The sequence below is a fragment of the Hemiscyllium ocellatum genome, chromosome 45, assembly GCF_020745735.1.
Source record: "Hemiscyllium ocellatum isolate sHemOce1 chromosome 45, sHemOce1.pat.X.cur, whole genome shotgun sequence".
NCBI classification, from domain to species: domain Eukaryota; kingdom Metazoa; phylum Chordata; class Chondrichthyes; order Orectolobiformes; family Hemiscylliidae; genus Hemiscyllium; species Hemiscyllium ocellatum.
Genome location: NC_083445.1, coordinates 5,023,058 through 5,043,498, shown reverse-complemented (window position 1 = coordinate 5,043,498; position 20,441 = coordinate 5,023,058). Strand labels below are relative to the sequence as shown.

The 20,441-nt window shown below is 49.7% G+C and overlaps 1 protein-coding gene across 1 annotated transcript in view; it reads right to left on the bottom strand.

The window, feature by feature from the left end:
* LOC132836055 (proto-oncogene vav-like) overlaps nt 1-18,746 on the bottom strand; it is a 137,685-nt gene extending 118,939 nt beyond the window's left edge. The window contains exon 1 of the mRNA XM_060855296.1: nt 18,294-18,746. Coding sequence (XP_060711279.1) covers nt 18,294-18,497 — 204 coding nt within the window. The 5' untranslated portion in view covers nt 18,498-18,746. The remainder of the gene's footprint in view (nt 1-18,293) is intronic.
* Between the last annotated feature and the right edge of the window lie 1,695 nt (nt 18,747-20,441).

The window sequence follows — 20,441 nt, the reverse complement described above, 5'->3', positions numbered from 1 at the left end:
GTTTGTGTGTTTGAGTGTGTGTGTATTTGTGTGTGTGTATGTGTGGGGGAGTGTGTTTGTCTGTGTGTATTTGTGTATGTGTGTGAGAGAGAGAGAGAGAGAGAGTGTGTTTGTGTGTGTGTTTGTGTGTGTGAGCGTGTGTGTATTTGTGTATGTATGTGTGCGTGGGAGTGTGTTTGTCTGTGTGTATTTGTGTATGTGTGAGAGAGAGAGTGTGTGTATTCATGTGCACAGATATTTCTTCCAGAATGCGATAGTTGCGTCCCTGAGCGATCCCACATTAGACAAAAATCGCCCAACACAAACAACCCTTAGAGTGTTGGTGATGAAATCACGTTGCAGACAACACACGCTTTAAAAGTTCCCATTTTGGAAACAGCGTTCCCAATTCACCCAATCGCATAACAGCCAATTCACATTAACGAAAGACGTGTTATAGCAGGACAACCTGTATGTGTGTGTGAATGCAAGAGTGTGTGTGTGTGTGTGTGTGTGTGTGTGTGTGTGTGTGTGTGTGTGTGTGTGTGTGTGTGAATGTTGCTATGTTCTTGTGTGTCTATGTCTGCATATGCATATGTGTCTGTCTGCATATGCGTGACCATGTGAATGAACATATATGTGTGCATGTGTCCGTGTAAGGGGGCAGGAATGCAAGGGCTGGATATAAATGAGCTTTAATGAGGAATTCGATGATCATTTGATGTGTCCAGTTTGGGGAGTTTAATCAGGCCACAGTGCAGAGGATGGGGACCCAGGGGGTTTCTGTCCCTGACCCAACTAAAACCCAGATGGGAACGCTTCCCATCCAACCCCCAATTGAGACCTTTAAAATGGGAAATCAGTTGCCTCTTAAGGCCCCCATCCCTTTACCATTGATATTAACCCCCACTCCCCAATACCCACCCAAGGAGTGTACAGGCTAGTTACGTAGGCTTGCTCCTGGTCTCCTGGAGAAGTCCATCATCGAAAAACCTCAATCACAGATGAGGGTGCTCAGTCAAGATGGTCTTTGCTGATTCATGATCCAACCCAACCCTCCTACAGCATACAGCCTCCTGCCATATGTGTTGTGAAAACTACTCCAACAAGCTCATTGTTAGGGTAGAGAGCTGCCACATTGCTCTATTGGGTCAAAGGGACTTTCTGATCAGTAGTGGTTCAGGGCTGAATGACTGGTGAGTCTAAACATTGGTGAGTCATTTGTATCAGCTTATAGTTGGTTGATCATGTGTAGGACCTATGATTACTTGGAGCTGGAAATGACACATCTGATCTCACCTGGATCTCCATCTGGATTCCAGATCTCTCACCCAGGGACGTATGACCATCATCAGACTGGGAGGAGCCTGAAGCAGCCTTTGATATTAACCCTTTCAGGATAGGACCCCTCCCTGTGTCACCCCCCCTGGCCTGGGATCCTGGGTGCTGAGTCTAACCCCATTCCCCTCAGGGGTGCTGCCTTTCCATAAAGCTTTCAGCTTCTTTCTGATTGGTGGACACAAACTCTGCACTCCCTTCCCATCCCTCCCCCCTGCCCCACCAGGATCCAGGAGAAGACCCTCTGCCGTCCAGTCAAGTGCCTGAGTGGCAGTTAATTTCATCCAGCAGGCAGGCGCTCCCTCACCTGTTTGAAATCCAGCCTGACGTGGACCCCGTGTGGAATAGACAGTCATGGATTTATAGTTCTAAAGCTTTTCCTGTGATTTCTGATCCAACTGTAGACAGAGCGGTTACGGCAGAAGGACCGTACCATTTGTGTTAAGGCTCCACATGAGCTTCCTCTAACCTTGCTTCATCTCACCCTGCAATGATCAGAACCAGCTAGGTCTTATTGACTATGCGGTCGCTGGCTGCAGTTGCTAGCCTGGACCTGTCAGGGAAGCCATGGCTGTCCAATCCAGGTCGCTCTGCTCCAGCGTGGGTTTCATGAACGTGAATTCACTGTCACGCGGCCGGCGATGTGGGAACGCTGTGTCTAACAAGTGAACTTTCAAGAGGTGTGTGTTGGCTCTAACGCGATTCCGGCCCCATCGGTTTAAACGCTGCGGGCTCTCGGGATGACTTTCTTTCAAGGTCACATCAGAACTGAGCTATCGCAGAGCCGACTGTATAAGCAGGAGTTTCCAGGGGACTGACTCCAAGCTGGCCTGAACCAGTGCACTCTGCACAAGTAAAGAAAGCGTGGTTTGGTGACAGAATCCCAGCCTTTGTGCAGTTATTTCACCCGCTTGACCTTTCTCCCTCTTGAGATTATCCAACTTCCCCTTCAACACGTCTCTGTTATTCACCTGAACCATTCCCTGTGGTACCACACTCGTAGCAGCTCCTGGGTAGGCATCTTTCTCCTGTGACCCTCCTATTGGATTTACTAGTGACCACCTGATATTTAAGGCCCCGGTCCTAGGCTGCCCCATAGTTACATCTCTCCTACTGACCCCCTTCCTCAATTAAGGAGAGACAGCGGTGTAGTGGCGATGACACTAATGTTCAGGACACTGGGCTCAATTCCGTGGTCAATGATAAGATCCGATTTCACCGAAAGGGGTTAGATCACGATCTTGGAGGTTAAAAGGAATGGAGAGGGAACTGGATGGTCAGCCATGATCATATTAAATAATGGAGTAGGTTTGAAGGGCCGAATGTCTCCTATTTTCTTTGTTTTAAAAATCTGTAATTAAAATCCAGTCTAATAATGCCCACTGTCAATTGTTGTTAAAAACCCCATCTGGTTCACTAATGGGCGGCACGGTGGCACAGTGGTTAGCACTGCTGCCTCACAGCGCCTGTAGACCCGGGTTCAATTCCCGACTCAGGCGACTGACTGTGTGGAGTTTGCACGTTCTCCCCGTGTCTGCGTGGGTTTCCTCCGGGTGCTCCGGTTTCCTCCCACAGTCCAAAGATGTGCGGGTCAGGTGAATTGGCCAAGCTAAATTGCCCGTAGTGTTAGGTAAGGGATAAATGTAGGGGTATGGGTGGGTTGCGCTCCGGCGGGTCGGTGTGGACTTGTTGGGCCGAAGGGCCTGTTTCCACACTGTAAGTCTAATCTAATCTAATCCCCGAGGGAGGAAGAACCAGCCGTCCTTACTCAGTCTGGCCTACATGTGACTTCAGACCCACACCAATGCGGTTGACTCTTAACTGCTCTCTGGGCAATTAGGGATGGGCAATAAATGCTGGCCTGGCCTTTGATGTCCACACCCCATGAGTTTTTTTTAAATTAAGGACTTTCATCAGATTTCATCAACTTCTGTTTTTTTTCTCTCTCTAGAGGGGATGAAACAGGCCCACTCTGGGTCAGCCTTGCTGTTGGCAATACCTCATTTCAGGTGTCACCATTATCAATCTTTTTTTTACAATGCATCTATCTCCTCTTTTGGTAACATGGAGACAAGTATGGCACTCAATATCTCAGTCTGCTCAAACCAAGGGTTTACACAAGTTTAACGTCAGCTTTTCAATTCTATCCTTCATCTTTGATCGAGATTTATTGCCCCAATTATCTATCTTTGCCTTAAAGACACTCAACGAGGTAGACTCAACGAGGTAGACTCAACTGCTTCTCTGGGCAGGGAATTCCACAGGTTTCCATCTCTCTGGGTGAAGAAATTCCTCCTCAGCTCCGTCCTAAACCTGCTCCCCCGCTCCCCCCCCACTTATTTTGAGACTAAGCCCCCTCGTTCTAGTTCCATTCCCCCCAGTGGAATAAACCTCCCTGCTTCCATCTGATCTATTCCCTTCCTAATTTTATATGTTTCTGTGAGAATTCACTCCCCCTCCCCCAACTCTTCTAAATTCCAATGTGTATAGTTCCAGTTCAGCCTCTCCTCACAATTCTCCAACCAAACCTCCTCTGCACCCCTTCCAGACATTCCTAAAACGTCCGAGACGCAATGACCGAAACGCCGATTCTCCTGCTCCCTCAGATGCGGCCTGACCTGCTGTGCTTTTCCAGCACCACACTCTCGACTCTGATGTCCAGCATCTGCAGTCCTCACTTTCACCCATCACCCTGTCCAGCACCACTGCATCCTTTCTCAAGTACGGAGACCAGATTTTTATTTGATCAGTAAAAGGAATTAAGGGTGAGAGGGCGGGTAAGTGGAGCTGAGTCCTTGAAAACAGTCAGCCCTGACCTTATTGAATGGTGGAGCGGGCTTGAGGGGCCAGACGGCCTACTCCTGTTCTTATGTTCTTATGTTCAATTAAGTCAATAGCTCCATTATGGCCCCAGCATGCGACCATCCTCAGATTTTAGAAAGTAACTCTTCTATTTATCTTGTCAAGGATTTGAGCTATAGGGAGAGTTTGAATAGAGTAGGGTTGTTTGGTTCTGTTCGCCGAGCTGGGAATTTGTGTTGCAGACGTTTCATCCCCTGTCTAGGTGACATCCTCAGTGCTTGGGAGCCTCCTGTGAAGCGCTGTGAAGGGGACGAAACGTCTGCGACACAAACTCCCAGCTCGGTGAACACAACCACAACAACGAGCACCTGAGCTACGAATCTTCTCACAAACTTTGAACACCTACAGGCTAGGGGTGTTTTCCCTGGAGCGTCGGAGGCTGAAGGATGACCTTATAGAGGTTGATAAAATCATGAGGGGCATAGATAGGGTAAATAGACAAAGTCTTTTCCCTGGGGTGGTGGAGTCCAGAACTAGAGGGCATAGGTTTAGGGTGAGAGGGGAAAGATTTAAAAGAGACCTAAGGGGCAACGTTTTCCGACAGAGGGTGGTACGTGTATGGAATGAGCTGCCAGAGGAAGTGGTGGAGGCTGGTACAATTGCAACATTTAAGAGGCATTTGGATGGATATATGAATAGGAAGGGTTTGGAGGGATATGGGCCGGGTGCTGGCAGGTGGGACTAGATTGGGTTGCCATATCTGGTCGGCATGGACGGGTTGGACCGAAGGGTCTGTTTCCGTGCTGTACATCTCGATGACCTAAGACCTACACTGTCAGTGAGAGATTTACAGCTCTGACAGAGAAAGTTGATCCTGGTCAGCTGTGTTTCAGTTTTATAATGGGGGATTGTGATGGGCTACTTAGCAATATGTGCCGTAGTTGGCTCATTATTAGTAATATGCTCAGAATGAGTCACTGACCAGCAGAGCAGCCCAAACCAAAGGTTGTGGTTTGTTCGCAAAGGGCAGCTTTGTTCTTTATGAAGTTCAATGTGAATTCCCACACTGAAATGAGGTAACTGGGCCTGAGTATGGGGGACTGTTGGCTTTTAGATACCACACAGGAAGTCATGCATCTTCACCTCCTCAGCGAATATGAATGACAAGAGAGCAATGGGGGGGGGAGGGGAGGTGGGGGTGGGGGGAGGGGGTTGGGCACAGCACAGGTTACAGAGCAATTTTGCTCTTGACATCGGTCGTTGAAACCAAAACAGAAATTGCTGGAGAAACTCAGCGAGTCGGAGCAGAGAGCGAGAAAGCAGAGGTCGATGACTCTTCCTCCGAGCGGGACTTGAAACGTTAACTCTGCTTTCTCTCTGCACAGGTGCTGCCAGGCCTGCTGAGTTTCTCCAGCAATTTCTGTCTTTTTTTCCGATTCCCAGCGTCCGCAGTTCTTTGTTTAACTTTGTGACCCTTGCTGTCTGTCACTCTGATACTGACTAATGCCAGTTTGTGGTGGGGGGTAGTTCACTTCCACCTCCCTCTGTCCCTGTCTTTATCTACTGGGTTTACAATGGGAAAGTAAAACCACTAAAGTGTGTTAAATAGAAAACTTGCCTTAAATTTAGTGGTTCAGTGGTTAGCACTGCTGCCTCACAGCACTACGGACCCAGGTTCGTTTCCAGCCTTGGGCAACTGCCTGTGTGGATTAGACTAGATTCCCTACAGTGTGGAAACAGGCCCTTTGGCCCAAGTCCACACCGACCCTCCGAAGAGTAACCCACCCAGACCTATTACCTTACCCTATGTTTACCCCTGACTAATACACCTAACAGTATGATGAAGGGCTTTTGCCCGAAACGTCGAATTTCCTGTTCCTTGGATGCTGCCTGACCTGTTGCGCTTTAACCAGCAACACATTTTCAGCTCTAATACACCTAACACAATGTGCAATTTAGCATGGCCAATTCACCTGGTCTGCACATGTGGGTGGCACGATGGCTCAGTAGTGAGCAATGCCTCACAGCACCAGGGTCCTGGGTTCAATTCCTGCCTGTCTTTGTGGAGTTTGCACATTCTCCCCGTGTCTGCGTGGGTTTCCTCCGGGTGCTCCGGTTTCTTCCCACAATCCAAAGATGTGTAGGTCAGGTGAATTGGCCGTGCTAAATTGCCCACAGTGGTAGGTGCGTTAGTCAGGGGTAAATATAGGGTATGGGAATGGGTCTGGGTGGGGCCTCTTCGGAGGGGCAATGTGGACTTGTTGGGCCTGTTTCCACACCTTAGAGAATCTAATTTAATTTTTGTGATTGTGGGAAGAAACCCACACAGACACGGGGAGAATGTGCAAACTCCACACTGACAATCACCCGAAGCAGGAATCGAACCTTGGTCCCTAGTGCTGTGAGGCAGCAGTGCTAACCACTGAGCCACTGAGCCACCGTGCCGCCCCTGGAGTTTGCGCATCCTTCCCATATCTGCGTGGGTTTCCTCCGGGTGCTCCGGTTTCCTCCCACAGTCCAAAGATTTGCAGGCTGGGTGGCTTAGCCATGGGAAATGCAGGGTTACAGGGATAGGGTAGGGGAGCGACCCGTCACTGGATTAGTGTGGACTCAATGGGCTGAACGGCCTGCTACCACACTGTAAGGAGTCTATGATTCTAAACAAGATGCAGTTTATTGGCTGATCCATATCCATCGTGTGGATGTGATAGATTCCAAGGCACTGTCTCAGCCCTCCCCGCTCTCCTGGCTAATATTTGTCCCAGAAGAGGAACAAACAATCTGCCCAGTAGCATTTTACAGTTTGTGGAAATTTGATTCATGCAAATTTGCTGCCACTTTGCAACAACTATTGCAATTTTAGAAGGTGCCTCATTGCGTGGAGTTACCCAGTTGAAAACTGCTGTAAAAATGCAGAGTTTTGTCATTCCCCACCCACTCAATGAGCCACAGCTGATCACCCAAGAGAAAGGCCATGCACTGAGACAGATAAATCCACATTTCCCGAGGTTGGGTTAGAACACAGGAACCAGGAGCAGGAGTAGGCCGTCTGGCCCTTCCACCCTGCTCCCCCGTTCAATAAGATCATGGCCTCAGCTCCATTTACCCGCCCCCTCACCATAACTCTCAACTCCTTCACTGTTCAAAAAAAAAATAATCTTAGCTTTAAAACCATTTGATGAGGAAGCCTCGTTTGCTTCCCTGGGAATTCCACAGATTCACAACCCTCTGGGTGAAGACGTTCCTCCTCAGCTCAGTCCTAAACCTGCTCCCTCTAATTTTGACGCTATGCCCCCTAGTTGTAGTTCCACCCACCCAGTGGAAACGTCCTCCCTGCTTCTATCTTATCGAATCCTTTCATAACTTAGAATGCTTCTATAAGATACCCCCACCCCCCCCATTCTTCTAAATTCCAATGAATATAATCCCAGTCTACTCAGTCTCTCCTCATAAACCAACCCCCCTCAACTCCAGAACCAACCTAGTGAACCTCCTCTGCCTTCCTCCAGTGCCAGTACATCCTTTCCCAAGTAAGGAGGCCAAAGCTGCACCCAGTACTCCAGGGTTGGACTGTAGCTCACAGTTCAGTGCAATTGGAATCGAATGAATCCCCAAGAAAGTGACTTGCAAGAGTCATAACACCCTCATTCAGTCAGGCCCTTGAAAAGATTAAGTTCATCAAAGACTTCTTTATTGCTTGTTTCTGGGATGGCCGTTGTTACTCATTCTATGAACTCTGGAGAGGATCCAAGTGGTGGCATTTAATCTCAACTCCAACTTCCAGCATCTTTCACCCTGAGGCAATCGTTTAAGATTCTCAGTTTTACCGAAACCACAGCCTGTCAGAACTTCCTCTGAGAGCCCGGAGTTCATGGTATTCAGCTCCAGGGCTGCTGCAGCTTCTCCAACTCCAGAGCTTACAACAACAACTCTGATTGGTGTAGCACTTTTATAAAGTTCGCTGGAAGCTTGTGCAGCTGAAGACATCCAGGGCCCTGAGTTATGTGTTCCAGCGGGTTGTGGTCCCCGAAGTGGATTCGAAGGGATGGCTTTAAGAAGGGAGAAGGAAGAGATTCAGGGAGGCAACAGGGTGACCAGAAACTGGAAACTGTACTCCAGAAGAGGCCTCACCAATGTCCTGTACAACCTCAACATGACATCCCAACTCCTTTACTCAGAGGCAAGCGTGCTAAAACTTCCAACTCAGCACTGTCCCCATGACTTGTCCAGTCCCCTTCCCCCACTTTACCCTAGTTCCAAACTTCCAGCTCAGCACTGTCCCCATGACTTGTCCGGTCCCCTTCCCCCACTTTACCCTAGTTCCTAACTTCCAGCTCAGCACTGTCCCCATGACTTGTCCGGACTTGTCCGACCTGCCTAGCTCCTTTTCCACCTATCCACTCCACCCTCTCCTCCCTGACCTATCACCTTCATCCCCTCCCCCACTCACCCATTGTACTCTATGCTACTTTCTCCCCACCCCCACCCTCCTCTAGCTTATCTCTCCACGCTTCAGGCTCTCTGCCTTTATTCCTGATGAAGGGCTTTTGCCCGAAACGTCGATTTCGCTGCACTTTGGATGCTGCCTGAACTGCTGTGCTCTTCCAGCACCACTGATCCAGGGTCTGGTTTCCAGCATCTGCAGTCATTGTTTTTACCTTCTTAACCACCCCGCCTACCAGTGACGCAAACGTCGAAGAGTTAGGTACCTGAACCCTTATGTCTCTCTCTCTCTGATGGGGATGACAATGGTGCATTGAGAAGAGGGTGGATGTGCAAGGAGGGGGTAGAGTCGGAAACCCCATATCCCACACCTTCCGACTCCCAGCGTCACTCCCTCACCAGTAACCAGGTTCACTTCACTGTCATCGTAAACCTGACCCACACCTTAATGATTTCTTGCCATTTTCTTCCGTGACACGTAATAACCCCGCTGGTGGCTCCCTACAATCCACCCCGGAATTTCAGTCTGATCGACTTGATTACACAGATCCTGTCAGTATCTTGAGCTTTATTTTGAGAAGGGTTGACTCTTGTAGTTCCTCATGCAAATACAATGAACTTATGTTGGTGGAACATGAACAAGTTCCCCAATTCTTGCAAGGGAAGAGTTCTGTTCCAGATTGTACCCCTTTGTATGCTTCACTTTCATTTAGGATCTCAACTTCTGTAATCACAGCGTGAGGCACCATCTGAGGTTAAATAACTTGCCACAATGTTGTTGCTACTGTTCATAGTTAGTGCTGCCAGGGAGCCCGCCATCATGGTAGTCCATACCTCTCTGTCTAGTACTCCTGTTAATGTATGTTCATTGTACTATTCACGTGAAGGATAAATACGTGATGGTTCAGTGGGCAGTACTGCTGCCTCACAGCACCGAGGACCCAGGGACTTGGGCATCTGTCCATGTGGAGTTTGCACATTCGCCTTGTGCCTGTGTGTGTTTCCTCCGGGTGCTCCAGTTTCCTCCCACAGTCCAAAGATGTGCAGGTTAGGGCGGATTGGTTGTGCTAAATTGTCCAGGGAGGTGCAGGTTAAGTGGGTTATAGTGGGATGCTGTTCACAATTTGAACTTGATGGACCAAATCACCTGCTTCCACACTGGAGGGATTCTAACTATCTTCAGCAGGCATTTCTGGTGCCAGTGGCAGTGTCCCAGCCTCTGAGCTGGGTTCAAGTCTGACCTTCTCCAGAAGGTGTGTCTTGACATCTGGGAACAGGTTGGTTGCTAGCTATCTCTCTGTTTTAAAATGACTGGTGGGATGTGGGTATCGCTGACTGGGTGAGCATTTATTGCCCTTGAGTTCAGTAGCTTGCTTGGCCATTTCAGAAGGTGGATGTGAGTCACCCCCATTGCTGTGCGTCTGGAGTCACATGTAGGCCAGACCTGGTATGGATGGTGGATTTGTTTCCCTTGAAAGTCATTACTGAGACCAATGGCGACTTTCCCCCCAACAATAGCTATTCAGTCAATTATTAATTCAAGATTTTTAACTTTTTTGATTCTTTTCTGATTAAAAATCCATCAGCCCAGGATGTACCGAAGGATCTAGCCTGGACAGTTCCACAGGTTCACTATCTTCTGAGAGATGAAAGACCTCCTCAACTATCAGGAAAAGAGTTTGTGATTTGGATTCTCCATTGGAATCCAGTTAACAACGTCACAGTAATGTCTACTGGGGAGTTGTTTCATCGTCCTCAAAGCCTATGTACAATCCCTTCCCATCTAACAGACCAAAATCGTAACCTGCATTCTTGTAGCACTTTTCACTTGACCAAAAGGTGCCTCACAAGAATATAATCACATCAAACATAACACCATGTGTCAGGCATAAGAAGCATCGTCCAGGGTGCTGGGGGGTTGGGGCTTAAGAAGGGTTCAGACAATGATGACAATGCTGGGAAGATTCAAATAAGGGATCCACATGAGGCCGGAATTGAAGGACCGCGGAGATTTCGTAAAGTTATGGCACCAGGGAATGGAAGTTTCACAGCAGAGTGAGACACGATTATACCTCTGTTACAAGATGACAGGGTGACCCTCAGGATGACTGAGAGTCAGAGAGACGTACAGCATGGAAACAGACCCTTCGGTCCAACTCATCCATGCTGACCAGATACCCTAACTTAATCTGGTCCCATTTGCCAGCATTTGGCCTATATCTCTCTAAACCCTTCCTATTCGTATACTCATTGAGATGCCCTTTAAATATTGCTGTTGTACCAGACCCCATCACTTCCTCTGACACGTACCACCCTCTGCGTGAAAAGTTTGCCCCTCAGAACCCTTTTAAATCTTTCCCCTGTCACTTTAAACTCATACCCTCTAGTTTTGGACTCCCCTACCCTGCAGAAAAGACCTTGACCATGCCCCTCAGGATTCTGTAAACCCCTATAAGGTCACCCCTCAGCCTCCGACGCTCCAGGGAAAACAGCCCCAGCCTGTTCAGCCTCTCCCTGTAGCTCAAACCCTCCAATCCTTGTAAATCTTTTTCTGAACCCTTTCAAATTTCCCGACATCGTTCCGATAGCGACCTCTCTTTCCCATAGCCCTCACGGTTGGAAATGAGATTGGCAGACTCCGCATTGGCAAGAACAGTGTTGCAATGTGTTCACCAGCACAGGTCTGTTGAGACAGCCAACAGGCTTTACATCCCGTTCCTAAAGGGTGATGTTCCATCAGCAGAACGCTGGTTGTGCTGGTGATAGGTCTGAAGCCAGCAATTCTCCCTATGTAAAAGAGGAGGTGGGTGAGCTGTGTTGAAAGGGACATGCAATGAGAGATCTAGAAGTTTGGAAAAGTTGGTATATCTCACTCTTCAACAAACCCACACATGACCAGTTGGTGTATAACTGAGTTGGTGGTCCCTATTGTCCTTCTAAAGGTAAGAATCAAAGTCTTTCCAATCCCCCCTACCATTGCTGCCTCACAGGTTTTAAAAAGTGCTTCATTTATATATGACCTGTCACATTCCCAGGACACGTCAAGTTGCTTGACCAGAGATGAAATGTAGTGGAGGAAACATAGCAGCCAATCTTTGCACGGCATAGTCAGAAGGCAGATGACATCGGTTATAGTCCAACTGTGTCAAACAAAACTGACTGGACCCCATCCCGATGTTGGGTGGCTCCTGACTTTGTCCAGCCCAGTCCAACACTGGCACCTCCAATTCAAACCGACAACAACATTCAGCAGTTCAAACCCTCTGTCTGTGGTGCCTCTGAGCCAGGAGACATGAGTTCAAGTCTCAACAGCTCCAGAGATTTGTCGTAACACCTCTGAATGGCTGGCTTAGAAAATATCTGAGGGGTGAGCACTGGCCTGGATTCTGGGAGAGTGCAGGGGGACGAGCTGAGAACAGTTCACAGGTCGGCGCAACATCGCGGGCCTGCTCTGTGCTGTACTGTCCTATGTTCTATGATTCCACCAACAACTTCCCTTCAAATAACACAGCACCACCATTTACATCTAAGTGGAAGGCCAGGATGAACCTCAGTTTGAGCACAGCACCTCCTGACAGTGTAGCACTCCCTCGATAGTGCACTGAGACTAACCTCCTCGATTTCGACACTCAGGTTGCCTGGGGTAGGACTCAAGCCCACAGCCTGTGGAACATGAAGTGAGGATGATACCCGACTTTCCCATTCCCATCCCCACCCCCCCATCTCTGCAGCAAAGTGGGACGTTATCCAAGGCTAACCAAGTAACCAGGAAGACCATCGCATGTTCCCTTTCAATGCAGCCCATCAGCTTCCCTCTTTTGTATGGGGAGGATTCCAAACCATTTTCTCTGGAGCACCATTCCCAGGATGCGGGAATGAAGAGGGAATTCCTAATGGACTCCAAAGGAAGGGGACAGTAGGATTTGACTGCCATCTAGGCCATAAGCCAATTAGATTTCTTGCTCTCTGCCACCTCCCTCCCATTCTCTGGACACGGTGCTGCCTGTTTTTCCAGCAGGAATGTCGGAATTGCACCATTCCTGGTTCTCTTCAGGGGCGATGATGAGAAACCGGCTACTTAAAGAATCCCTGCCGTGTGGAGGCAGGCCATTCGGCCTGTCAAGTGCAAACTGAGCCTCTGAAGAGCATCCCACCCAAACCCTGCATTTCCCACGGCTACCCCAACTAACCTGCACCTCCCTGGACACGATGAGGTAACTTAACACCACCAATCCACCCCAACTTGTCTATCTTTGGACTGTGGGAGGAAACCCACCCAGACCCGGGGAGAACATGCAAACTCCACACAGACAGTCGCCCCAAGGCTAGAATTGAACCCAGGTCCCTGATGCTGTGAGGCAGCAGTGTCACTGTGCTGCCTGTTTGAAGGATATGGGTGGCCATCCAGAACCCAGGAAGATCCATACATTCCAGGACAGTCTGAGGGTGCTGGATTTGGGAGATTGCCCATTGGACACACATTTTGTACGGTACACCATACAACCCCAATAGGGACCATCGATCTGACACGTGCTGTTTCAATATCCCAGAACAGCGTTCAGACCAACCTTCCCACGTCTGAAACTCCAGTCCACACTTCCTTTTACCATCCTGTGTCCCCCACATAAACTCCGGAGTGTGGGATCACAGCCTCACCATATCACTGTCCTTCCTATGAAATATCACAGTTCACAAACTGGATAATGCATAGGTGTGAGCAACAGTGTAAGGGTGGCGCAGTGGCTCAGTGGTTGGAACTGCTGCCTCGCGGCACCAGGGAACTGGGTTTGATCCCACTCTCAGGCGACTGTCTGTGTGGAGTTTGCACTTTCTCTCCCTATCTGCGTGGGTTTCCTCCCACAATCCAAGGATGAGGTGAATTAGCCATGGGATATTGTCCCATGGTGGTCAAGGGTGTGCAGGTTAGTCAGGAGAAATGTAAGGTAATGGGGAAGGGGTCTGGGTGGCATACTCTTCAGAGACTTGTGGGGCCAAAGGGCCTGTTTCCACACTGTGGGGATTCTATGATACAGTTGACTCCATTGGCTGGTCCCAGCAGGTTGGCACCACCCAACCCAACAGCCTGGGTTCAATTCCCACACCAGTTGAGGTTACCATGTCTCTTTCAACTCAGCTCATCCACTTCCCTCTTTTGTACAGGGAGACTTCCACACCGCAGTGGCTCAGTGGTTAGCCCTGCTGCCTTGCAGCGCCAGGGGCCCAGGTTGGCTTCCAGCCTTGGGCGGCAGTCTGGGTGGAGTTTACACATTCTCCACGGGTCTGCCCCGGTGTCCTCCCACAGCCACCGAGATGTGCAGGTGAGGGTAGATCGGCCGTGCTAAATACCCCTTTTTGTGCAGGCTGGGAGGGTCAGCCATGGGAACGTGGGGTTACAGGGATAGGACGCGTCGATCAGTCTGGGTGGGCTGCATTTTGGAGGGTTGGTGTAGACTTGATGGGCTGAATGACCTGCTTCCACAGCTGTAGGTAATTCTATGATTCCTAGCCTCTCCTTGCCTGACCCTCAGGTTAAACCACTACCAATCATCTCTCCCTCCTGAGAGAAAATGCTCTGGCACTATAGTGACTGAACTATTTTTTCACCATAGCTTAATGCCTAGTGTTTTAAACTGGGGTATATGAGATACAAAGGGCTTGCCAATGGTGAGTTACTGCGTGCTGAACTCCAGAGGTACCTTGCCTGGTCCTTTAAAGAGATGCACCATAAAGTTACCCAACAAAAAGGTCTATGAGGAAATCATATATTGTTGAAGGTTACAACAAGAAAGCTTTGATCCTGTTTAAAATCATTCAGCTCAGTGAGTGAATACCGCCATAATGAGTGCTTCAGTAAGTGTCAGGGGTATCCTCACCCAGGTCAGGCCCCCTCCAATCCCCTTAAAGCTACAGGGACAAAAGTAACAGAGAGCCATAGATGAATGTGCTGTGAAAATGTGTCTTCCTCTCTCACATGTCATTAAAATCTCGTACAAGTTACAAATGCCTTGGGGTTTGTTTGCTAGTTGGAATCAAACTCCTGTGTTTGTTTCTTCATACGCTACTACACAGAAGCCAGCTGTGTTAGTGCATGTTAAGATATTTTTATGAATACTTTTGCAATTAAAAAAAAAGTGTAGATTGGTGTGCCCCGTTAGTTCCCTGCTCTCACATGTGTTGTTACAATGAGCCCTGACAGACCCTGCACTACTGCAAAAGGCAATCCGTTACCCGTTCAAGAAAGCATGACATCCCTCCTGTCGCAAAGCTCCCATCTACCAGGCCCACTGTCAAGGTAAGGCCACCAGCATTCTCAAAGATCCACCTCACCCTGGCAATGTTTTTCTACAACCTCTACCATCGGGGAGAAGGTACAGAAGCCTGAACACATGCACCAGCCGGTTTCAAAACAGTTTCTACCCGACTGGTGTTAGAATACTGAATGGGCTCACAAACTCTCAACATTCACCTGTAGCTGGGTTTTTGTTTTTGATGCTGTTTACCTATTATTTACTTATCTATGCGACTTAACTCTGTGATCTGCCTGTATTGCTCGCAAGACAAAGCTTCTCACTGTGTCTCGGTACACGGGACAATAAATTCAATTCCTATGATTGGTCCACCCCGACAAAACGTCCATTCACACACACCCCATTTCCCTGACACTTGGCCCACACGCTTCTAAGCTTTCCAATCTCCGTCACTATTCCCGGGAACTCCAGGGAACTCTGTGTGTAAGTGTCCCGCCAGCAGGTTTTCCCAACTATACCCTGCACAGTCACCCCCCTCTCTCTCTCTCTCTCTCTCTGTGGGAGACAGATTGCTCAGAAAATCACAGGATGTGGGACAGGGTATCACGGAGCCAGGCTCAGTCAGCTCATGTCCCAGGACCGTGGGGGGAGGAGGCAGTGGGGTTTAGTTGATGGAAATCTCCTGTCTGTCCACCAGCCCCACACTCTCCCCCATATACCCCCCCTTCAAATCAGACTTTCAGCTCCCCCACAAACCGGGATCGTCTCTCCTTCCTTCATCCTGACCAAGCCTGGATTGGAAGGTGCCAGTCTGGGTCTGCATGTCAGCCCACCCTCTCTCCCTTTTTTATAAAATCCCCAGCCCCGTCCCTTCACCCTGGGCTCCCATCCTGACAACTCTCATATCCTCCGTTTGCAAAACCCCCCACAGCCTCACCCGCCCTCTCTCCCTCCCCCGACCCCTTTCCCCAGCTGTCTATCATCCTGCAGCTTGCCCGAGTTGCTGGGATCTCTGCATGCTTCCCACTCCAGCCCCCGGGCATCTCTGTCAGATTTATCAAATCCATCACAGGCTGGATAGGCCCTGGGCTCTGAATCTCTCTTTCATAAACATCGCAGTCTCTCTCTATCTCTCTCTCTGTCTTTGAGACTCTCCATCAAGTCTTCTCCCGTGGTTCAATTTCACATTTTGATTGACAATCCCCCCGTGAAGCACTTGGGATGTTTTACCATGATCAAAAGACGCTATACAAATGCAGGTTGTTACCATTTGTGTCCTCTGTGAGGGAGCGGCCAGGGGTTGGAGCAGACGTTAGTGGACAGAGCTGCAGCTAATGATAATTGCGGACGTGTGTGTATTTGTGTGCGTGTGCGTGTTTATTCAAGTGAGTGAGAGTGTCGGCTGTGTATGTGTGTGTGCACTTGTGTGTTTATGTTTGTGTGGGCATGCATTCATGTATGTGTGCATGTGTGTCTGTGCGTGTGTCCGTGCATGTGTGCGTGTGTGTGCGTGTCTGTATGTGTGTCTGTGCATGTGGTGTGTGTGTCTGTGCATGTGTGTGCCCGTGCATGTGTGTGTATGTGTGTGTGTCTGTGCATGTGCGCGTGTCTGTATGTGTGTCTGTGCATGTGTGTGTGTCCGTCCATATGTGTGTGTGTGTCTGTGCATGTGTGTGTGTCTGTGCATGTGTGCGTGTGTCAGTGTGTGTCTGTATGTGTGTGTGTCTGTGCATGTGTGTGCCCATGCATGTGTGTGTGTCTGTGCGTGTGTCTGTGCATGTGCGCGTGTCTGTATGTGTGTCTGTGCATGTGTGTGTCTGTGTATGTGTGTGCCCGTGCATGTGTGCGTGTGTCTGGGCGTGTCTGTATGTGTGTGTGTCTGTGCATGTGTGCGTGTGTGTGTGCGTGCGTGAGAGCATGTGCGTATGTGTGTGTGTCTGTGCATGTGTGCGGCCGTGCGTGTGTGTGCGCAGGTGTGTGTGTGTGTGTGTGTGTATACGGGAGAGAGAGAGAGCGAGAGAGAGAGAGAGAGAGAGAGACGCCTGGATAGGGCAAACTGGTGATTACTACTGCAGTGGAATAGCCTGTTCTCTGTGAAGAAGGAGGGCCATTTTGAGAAGAGAGTCAAAGCATTTGAGGGAACTGAGTGAAGTCGGTAAAAACCAAACACACAACCCCGACGGAGAAAGGATTGTGTGATGATGGATAAAGGAGCTAAAGTTGGCGGAGGTTCACCACAGTCCCCTGGATTAAAATCGAAGCCACCTTCAAGGAGAAAGACAACATCACCTCACAGGAAATGCCACAGGAAAGGACAACTCTCGATGTAGATATTTCTTTCTGGAACCTGTCCCTATCTCAACCAGGACAAAATATGGATTCCTGGTGGGCTGTGATCTCCTCAGCTCTCACCTGGGAGGGTGGGGGATCAGTGGTTAGCACTGCTGCCTCACAGCACCATGGACCCACCCGGGATTGACCCCACCCTCGGGCGACTGTCTGTGTGCAGTTTGTACATTCTCCCCGTGTCTGTGTGGGTTTGCTCCGGTTCCCTCTCACCCATCCAAAGATGTGCAGGTTAGGATGGATTGGCCATGGGAAATTGCCCACAGTATCTAGGGATGTGCAGGTTAGGTGGGTTAGCCAGGGGGAAATGCAGGGTTACAGGGATGGGATGGGACAGAGTGGGATGCTCTCCAGAGGGTCAGTGTGAACTCAATGGGCCAAATGGCCTGTTTCCACACTGTAGGAATGTTTTTGTCCTCCCTAACCCCACACCCAGCCTTCAGTACTGAGCATAGGGAACTCAGTGAGGACTGACTATCGTGGGCTGGTCAGTGACTGCACTCTGAAATGCTCTCTGTCCATTGTTAAAGGGATAGCACTGAGGCCATTCAGAGTAGGTGCAATGAACACTCTGGCCCCTGAGCAGCAATGGAAAGGGTTAAACCTCTGAGTGCAGATGCTAAAGACAAAAGGCTTGTATTCCCCCGAGTACAGAGGTGATCTAATTGCAGTGCTCAAGTTAATGAAAGAATTCAGTGCAGAAAACAACTTCCTCTAACTGGGCTGGGGAAGGGGTTCTGAACAAGGTTGTGTGGGTTGGGAGGAGGGGGAGTGGGTTGGCAGAACCTTAAAATTCAAGCCAGGTCACTCGAGGGATCAAGGATCAAATTAAAGTTTCTAAACTGCAGTTGATATTGGTTTGTGAGGGCTGAGGAACCAATGGTCTAAAGGAGTTGAGACTGCGAACAGTTGGACAGATGGGAGGGGCAGAGTGGTCTCAGCCTATTTTTACAGCCAGCCATCCCAGCGCAAACCAGGGACTACAGAAGGAACCGAGCGCTGTAACCGAGAGCAACTGTTTGTGGTCAGACCGGGGGGGAGGGCAGGGGGCACAGAGAGGGAAGAGGTGAGATCTGTCTGAATGCTTCCACATCTACCCCGGCTGACGCGGCCGCCACGGAAGGTGCCGGAACCTACCTGGGACATCTGAGGCCGCAGGTTGATCTCCTTGAGGTTGATGGAGTGAGGCCGGAGGTTGTTGAGGAGCTGACAGAGGAGGACGCCATCTCGCAGAGCCCAGGCCAAGTCGCAGACCTGAGCGTTGGCCCAGGTCACCCTGTGGTTGGGGGGCAACACTTTGCACTCGATCAGCCAGTTGGCACACTGTCGCCAGTTCTCCATCACCCAGGCGGCTCCAGCTGCGATCGCACGGGCAGAAGGGAGCAGAATTAAACTCAAAACGCAAACCACCCCCCCCCAGCCTGCCACCTGTTCAGCGCATTTCCCGTCTTGACTGTTTCCTCCAGAAAGTAGCTTGTTTTCGAACCAGCCGGTCCTTCCTCTTTCCAACTGAGATTAAAGATTCACCGATGAGAGCTGTGAGGCACTGTGGGAGTAGTAGTCCTGACAGCAAGTTCCTCTCAGACTGCAGCTCCCAGAACAGAGTGATTCATCTCAAACAACAGCACGCTAGTTATTTAAATAAAAGACAGTCTCTTCCTGATTCTTTTCAATGAGTTGCAGCTCAGAAGCGCCTTCCCCCTCCCACGAAACCACAAACATTGCACATCAGAAATAATTTGCCTTCCAAACAGGATAGCACGCTCTGGGAAAGCCTCATTTTCTCCAGAAATTAAAACTAATCTCCACGGTGCAAGGGGGCGCTTTCAAAAAAAAAGGGGGAAAGAAAAAAGCGACTTGTTGTCAAAGAGTTTGGCGTTGCCCTCATGAAGCTCAGCTATCGTGACGTGACCGTGGTGTGTCTGGACTGGCGTCTCATCAACCCCAGGCAAAATGTCCCACCATCTTGAGTTCAATCCCCATCGTGGTAGGTTGACTTCAGGACAGCCAAAAGAGTTGGCTTTAATGGTGACCATCGTCCATTGTGGTCAAACCCCATCTGCTGCACTCTGAGGTGGGGGGAAAATCTGCCGAATTTACCCGGTCTGGCCTACATATGACTCCAGACCCAATGCAACGTGGTTGACTCATGGGGGAGTATAGATAAGGTGAATGGCAGGCGTCTTTTCCCTTGGATGGGGGGAATTTCAAGAAGAGGGGGTGTATTTTTGAGGAGAGAGGTTTAAAAATGATACAAGGGGCAAATATTTTGGGTGGTTCGTATGTGGAATGTACTTCCTGAGGAAGTGGTGGATGTGGTTTTAAGGTTTAAAAGACATTTGAATAAGGACACGGTTAGGAAATGTTTAGGGGGATATGGGCCAGGAGGGACTAGTTTAGTTTGGGATTATGGTCAGGTTGGGCCAAACGGCCTGTTTCCGTGTTGTATAATTCTCTGATTCCTAGTTGCTCTCAGGGTAATTAGGGATGGGCAGGAAATGGTGTCCTGACCAGGGATGTCCTCAACCTGGGAGTGAATTAAAAAAAGAAACAAGAACTTGTCCCCCCCCCGCATCTCCCCTCCACCCTCTCCCCCACCCCTGAGTCAGCAGTGACTAAACTTTATCATCTGCCACACTTACACTGCTTTGAGGAGAAATTGAGGTCTGCAGATGCTGGAGATCAGAGTCGAGAGTGTGGTGCTGGAAAAGCGCAGCAGGTCGGGCAGCGTCCGAGGGGCAGGAGGATCGACTTTTTGGGCATAGACCTTCACCAGGAATTCCTGACGAAGGGAACCCAATAACAGCGACTGATCCCCACCCCACCCAATAACAGCGTCTGATCCCCACCCCATCCAATAACAGCTGGAAACGCCTGCTCCTCGGATGCTGCCCAACCTGCTGTGCTTTTCCAGCAACACACTCTCGACTCACACCGCTTTGAGGCATCCTAAGGTGCTAGATAAATGCAGATCCTTCTTCATGTTCTCTCCCCCTCCCCCCCCCAGTTCATCCATTCATTGGCAGTCCCTCGTAGATGAGGACGACTCTCTCCCACTCTCAGGGTGAGTCTGTAGGGGGCTGTACAGACCGATGCGGTTACCACAGGCTCTGGTACATTTGGGCCAGGAGGTGATCATGGGAAGGGATGGGTAGGGCGCTGGTGTGGCAGAGCACCCCTTTCACTGCTCCCCTCCTCCCCCTCGCCGACAGCAAGTCTCAGGAGATCAACGCCTTCCCGGCTGCACCTTCTCCACTTTGGTCAGTCCTGGGCTGGTGATTCCCA